Raw genomic sequence first — 6,893 nt, 5'->3', positions numbered from 1 at the left:
GTATTATTATTAAACATGCTTATTGATCTCTTGAAGGCGCCTGAATGATTTGTTTAAAAGGCCTGGATCACTTTTTGTCACAAAAACATTCTTTGGGCAGAGTGATTAAAAAAAGAGATATTATTCTTATCGTAGAAAAACTTCTGTGACACAATGTACACAAAGAACAAACAATAAATTTCAGTGACTCGATCTACATACTTGTATGAAATCTAATCCGAATACCAAGTTAATCATATTATTTTTAAATTTTAAATCTGGTTTTGAGCTAAGATACTTGGAAATCTGTTTTCACCTTTAGGAGATGTTTTAGTTGTTTTCCTAAATAAATTAACAGCTAACAGCAAAGTCAATAAATACCCATAATAGACCAAGCATTGAAATGATTAAGAATACCGCAATTATGAAAATACTATATTGTTCGGATATTTATATCAATCTAAGCAAACCTATACCTGAAAGCGTTTAACTCTATATGAGTTTTCATTCCAGTCCGACCAGTAAGTACATCTACTATACATTGCACATTCTTGCTACCGGAGTTAATTTGAATATATATCGAGTGTTGAGTTACCGGTTGATATAGTTTACTGTGGTTAGAAGACTGGTTGAGAGCCCACACGCTACGTGGGCGAACTGCCTTCGTTTTACCTGCACTTGAACCTTTCCAAAGCCCTTTTAAATAATCGATGGCAGTTAATGCCTCTACAGTGTTTTTGATACAATTAAAGCGTTATTGTAATGCGGTATACAGAGACACATTTATAGTAATTACAACTAAATGATACAATTACACTATTGTGTATTCATCATCTAATCGGATATCCATTTATGTTGACGGCGACCTAAATATGAAACTGAAATTGTTATTCTTATTTAAAGTACTATTAATTTTTTTTTTCTTAAACTTAAGGCACACTAGGGATTTTATTTTTAGGAAAACACATCGCTTTAAATTCATAGCAAAATTAGTTAACTGAAGCTGAACTGTTTAGCGGTACGATAGAACTGAAAACTTGGGGATAAAGGCATACATTTTTATATTTGAAGAATAGTATATATTTTTGAACATATTATTGTTGTTGATATAGCCCGAAGGCTGAATGTGCTTATAGACCGTAACTTAAACTATTATAATATTTTTCTTACATTATAGCTCAGATAATGTTCAACGTTTAGCTCTAGTTATTAAGTATAAATAACGATGACTTAAATAACACATTATAGTCAACTTAATGTTATAAACTTTCTGAAGTACTTGTCAAATTCCATATTGAATTTCTATTGTCTGGTTCAGATGTAATAGTTACTTGTGTATATTTGTATATGTATTGGTAAATCGCGTGTTAACGATTCGTGACACACAGATATAAAATAATAGTCTTGTTACGAGATGTACTATAATTCAAATTATATAAAGCCTTCATAATTATTATCTGTCAGATAACTGCTGGCAATAATGTAAGTTCGTGGACAACGAGTGGGTGTATCCTATTTACTATGTTTTGCTGAAATATAAATACATTGCAAATATGTTTTATGTATTAATTTTTGTATTTCGTTTATTCGTAGTAATATTCGGAGAACGATCATGTGTATAAAATAGAAAGTGTTATAACAAATTAGAGGTTATAAATGTAATACTTTTTATATGTGACATTTACACGCCATTGGAAATACCAAAAAAGTCTAGTGCTTTTTTATCTTATGACCTTTAGACCCCTGTAACCTTTTAACTCCCGTTTCTTTAGTGGTGCTCGGGTTAAAGTAATGTCTTAATTATTCGAATTTGAAATGGCTGATTACATGGGTTAGCACTTTAATTCAAGAAAATGAGATTAAAAATAAAATACTTATCCAGATTTTGTGTTGGCGGTCATTTTGATTAGAAATTTTTAAATCATAGCAAAATTACTTATGAAATAATATTTAATTCGACATTATAGCTAAGCTAAGAACTCTCCCGCTAATTTACCCTTCAAACATAAAAATAAATTCAAAATAGCTACATCCGTCCGTTCAAGACGTACGATGATACAGACAGAGAGACAGATCGCACAGTATAAAAACGTCTTCTTGATTTTGTGTCAGGAGTTGAACGTTAAAATCTTCTGACTTACCAGACAGTTTTTGTTAGTTAGATTTGATTCTCAATCAGTAATAACTAGGACCCGGAATAATACTTAAAATATGGGTCAATAAATCTAAAATATGGGATTGGTTATAACTTTTTTGTATTATTATAATTGGCATAGGGTTTTTGTTTTACCTTTTTTGCCTTCCGATTAGGATTTAGGATTATTTTTGCAGAAATACAGTTATAGAACTGGCATAAAAATGACAGGAACTAAAAATATAAAAAAAAATTCAAGAAACCTTTACAATCGTATCAATTAATATGTAGGTACCATGAAATGCAATACAAGTAATTTAGTTTGCCTTCTGATGTGTTGAAATAAGGACGGTATTACGTGGAGGCAGAAACGGTAGTCATTAATGAGGTATCCGCAGTTAATTACCTGAAAAGGTTTATACTGCTCGTTTATCGAACTTCAAAACGTATATAAAAACTAAAATACCATTGGTTTCGTTGACTTAAATGTGTTTGCGATGCCTGCATTATTTTTATAAAAGTGCAGAAATTTAACAGGAAAAACTTCTTATGAAATTTTAATAAAAAATAATGAAATAATTACAACAAAAAGTGGATTCATTGAATAGGTTAATTTTTAATGCATATTTCTAAAAAAAAAATAAATAGATTAAATATGTTACGTTTTGATAGCACCCTTTTAAAGAAAATGGTAAAAATAAAATTATTTCGCACAATTAAGCAAAGCAAATTTTCAATGCAACAAAGCCAGCCCCGATATTTATTCTATAGTTACGCGTGACTTTAAACCAAACTGTATATTTATTGTATTCTCCACCAATTAAGGGGTGCTCAGACACTCAGCTAGGAGAGGTTCTTGCGACCCGCTGAGAATGACGTGTGAACACTTTAATTGGACAGAATCGGTTGTAGGGAACAACCCCACCCATATCTGCAGAAAGAGAGTTATTTAAAAAAACTTGTGATTATTTGTTACATAACCACGTATTTGAACAATTCGAAGCCATAAAATTTCAACATTATGTGTCAAATATGGTCACGTTTTATAGCTACAATGTATGAGATTTCGTATGTAGGCGCTAACGTGATAAAAATTTATATGTAAAACGGGACATTTTAAATACATTTTTAACCAATTGCTATAGTTTTCTATGTGACAGATTACATGTGGGTATACTAAGGACTGGTGACCTATAACACCTACGTGTCAAATACAATTAAATTATATTCAAATTTGCCCACACACTTTCTCTTGTAAATAAAAAGAAATCCCGGTGCTATAATGTAATCTACAATTTAAATACATTAGGCCAATAAGGTCAGCTATAAATCAAATATCATATGTTATATCATCCGAAAACACAATCTGTAGTTGTCGTTACATATATACATGTGTCATGGTCAACAATTAGAATTGTTATATTTCAAATTGTTATATATTCATTATTATAGGTATTATAATAGAATATTATCCACAAAAATAATTACATGACGTCAATGCAAGTGTGTAACATCACAACAAATTCACGAGTTGTTGGCAAAAATATAATAATCAGATTTTCCGCAACCATTTCCACGGATACAGCTTAGTTGTTATGTCATAAAATCATACATTTAATAATACAGTAACTGAGCATACATCATAAAGCAATATCTTAATTCCCATATTTTAAATATCTGGACTGCAAAATAAAAAACAGCATATTCATTAATATCATTTTATAGCGTAAATATGCATCATCATAATAATCATAGTACTTCTCTATAATTTTGTTTAATTAAGATGTAAAAGCCTAACTTCCATATAACCTTATACTACTACTGAAATAACAAACCATTTAAAATTGAAAAAAAATTAAAACAACATCGATTTTTCGAATAAAATATAGAGTCCCAGTAGTCCCTCAGGGATTTGGAACACTTCCAAAGTGGAAGATCGCAAGAACAGTATAACGACAATTTATCTCAAAGTACTATGGTCTAGACTAGCTAAATATGAATCATTTTACGAACGAAGATAAACCGCGGTAGACTATTTATAAACTTTTGCATTAGGGGATCGGAAATAGTTGTGATTAAATGTATGTTTTGTTGAAAACTTCTAGGAATTATCAACAGAATAATAAAATTATTTAAAGATTTGACCAACAAACTGTTAAACAACTTACTCTATATTCTTATAATACTTACAATAGAAATTAAACCTGTTCGAGTTAAAAACTATAAGACAAAATCTGATCATTACAGACATTTAATAAAAATCAATGTTTATAGAAACTCCTTAATGATATCATTTCTGTCAATGATATTCCCGTAATACAATTTTACAGTGTTTTTTTTCATCATATAGTTAAAAAATTAAAGTTGTCTTTAAGCATTCTTAGATTGGAGATGTTTTAGGAAATGCAACATTAATTGACTAATATGAAAGAAAAAACATTCTATTGAAAAATGGTTCTCGATAGCATATAAATGTATTTTACAATTATATATTATTTCATTTGTGTTATGTCCCAGAAAATTTACACAACTGGCGCCACAAATACTAATATTAATAAAATCTATGCCATTTCCACTGCATCTGCGCCTGTCATGACTAGGTCAGAGCTTCGCGGCGCCAAACAACAAACAAATTTATTATATTCTATACCGGTGCCATTCATTATTCTTTATTATTACCTACTGGTTCACTTGTTTGAATATTAATACAAAACTGTAGCCGAATAAATTATTATACGTTGATTCAAGTCATTAGACTTTAAATTTTTTTACATTAGAATTTATTAAAATTATAATTAAAGTTATCCATCGATGTATATATAAACATGAATCTACGTGTGTGATTTGATCATATTAAGTATGTTTTTAGAATATTTTAATAACACATTATATAAATCTTCGTTATAAAAATACAAACGACGGAAATTTCATAAAAGAAATAAGGTGAGGTTTTATAATTATCGTCACACCGAAAAACTCTATCAAACAAAAGTTCTATTAAAATGGAATCGGTGTCTACATCTAACTGGAAATAAAAGTGTAGTTAAAAAATAAAATAAAAAACCAACGTAGTATCGATATGTGCATGAATAATTTATAAGAACATATTAATTTTAAAAAACACCTTGATTGTCTAAAACTTAAATTAAACACATTCCTCGAAATCAACAATACTCTACATTCTTGATAAGAGCAATGTACTTGTGATAACTTGATATCAAGTTAGTTTGTCACGTCATTCTGTCAAGTAAACCCATTTACAGAACCTACTGTAGACGATGTGGTACAGCACATGTATATTCGCGACCTTCACACATGACATCATAGCGAATCATTTTGTTTTATATTATGTATACTAGAAAAATGACTTACCAACTAGTCTTATTGCTGTCACTGTTTATCGTAAGATGTTCAGCAACTGAAAATCCAAAATAAGAGCCTGCCTCTCCCAACTTTATCACAGGGATCCTTGGTTCCAAGTTAAAACTACGAGCACTATACAAAATGCACAAAAATAATACACACATACAAGAAACTTTCGCGGCCATAGTTCTAGTCGTTATATTATCGTGTTATAAATCGAATTATCGCACCAATTCACTGTGAACCAGTTATAATTTGGCACATCGCGATTATCGTATGATTGTTTTGAACCGCCCGGGCGAAGAGACCCCCAGCGCGGATGCCGTTCACCGGTCGAGTATTCCCGCTTCAACTTTATTCGAAATTCTGTCGACTCTACTACGTAGACATAACAAGTCAGACTCTACACGCATCCGAGCGCAAGCTAAAGGCAAGTGAACTCATAAAACTTCGCCGTTGTACAACGCCATCTAGTGTTGCTATTGAATGATAACTACGTTGTTTCAAACTGTAGTTTTAGTTGTTATTATAGTTCAAGGAACTGTCAGTAGATAGCGCTTCACGCTTATGTCTAAAGGTATACTATCTAGTACAATGGTTTGTAATGCCACCAGGGAATTAAGAGAAACTATTGTTACTGGTCATATAAAATTTACTTTAAGGAAATATTCAGATACTTAAATATACAGAAAACAAAGAAAAAGCATTTGAAGATTTCTAATAAACAAGCTTGAATAGTCCGGCAATCCAACCACCTTAAATTATACCCTGTATTTTAATTGCATCTATAGTTAATAGGATTATTTTTTAGAAAATGTCTCTAACAAAGTAAGCTTATTAATTAAAATTGTTTTAAGTGAAACGGCTAAACTTTAATTGGTTATTTTCTTTTAAATTAGGATAGCACCTTTTATAATTTTGAAAGACTTGAAACTAAACCTGCCTCTCGAACTACTTGTAGTAAAGTAAGTTAATATTAACTATATCACGGACACTGATACAACAGATAACATAAAATTATACTAAGATACTAAAAGACGTATCTTTTCTACATAGATAAATAAAGAGAAACCTCTATTAAAATGTTCAGTCTACATAAAAAACTGCTTCTCAACCGATTTTGATATATAACTGTTACAAGAAATAAAAAAAAAATAACTGCTAATAAAGTGATAAAATTTTGAATGTTATTCAGAATCACCTGTAATAATTGATATGCGTACTTTTATATGTATTTGAAACATATCATACGTCAATGTAATGAAAGTAAAACCTTTTTGTCTTATATCTAGAAAGGAAATATTCAATTATACTTCTTACTTTTTTTAATATTTTTGTATTGACCATAATGAATTTTTCCACTGTATTATTACAGTATTTTATTTATCATTTTTTATGCTAGTAGCTCATCGGCTAA

The 6,893-nt window shown here is 30.0% G+C and overlaps 1 protein-coding gene across 2 annotated transcripts in view; it reads right to left on the bottom strand.

The window, feature by feature from the left end:
* Positions 1-5,902, bottom strand: part of LOC119830982 (integrin alpha-PS1) — a 56,416-nt gene extending 50,514 nt beyond the window's left edge. For both annotated transcript variants that reach the window (XM_038354176.1, XM_038354177.1), the window contains exon 1: positions 5,486-5,902. In XM_038354176.1, coding sequence (XP_038210104.1) covers positions 5,486-5,661 — 176 coding nt within the window. In that variant the 5' untranslated portion in view covers positions 5,662-5,902. The remainder of the gene's footprint in view (positions 1-5,485) is intronic.
* Positions 5,903-6,893: the final 991 nt, after the last annotated feature.

The sequence above is a fragment of the Zerene cesonia genome, chromosome 12, assembly GCF_012273895.1.
Source record: "Zerene cesonia ecotype Mississippi chromosome 12, Zerene_cesonia_1.1, whole genome shotgun sequence".
Lineage (NCBI taxonomy): Eukaryota > Metazoa > Arthropoda > Insecta > Lepidoptera > Pieridae > Zerene > Zerene cesonia.
Note: the sequence above shows the minus strand (reverse complement) of the source record. Positions and strands in the feature narration are given on the sequence as shown.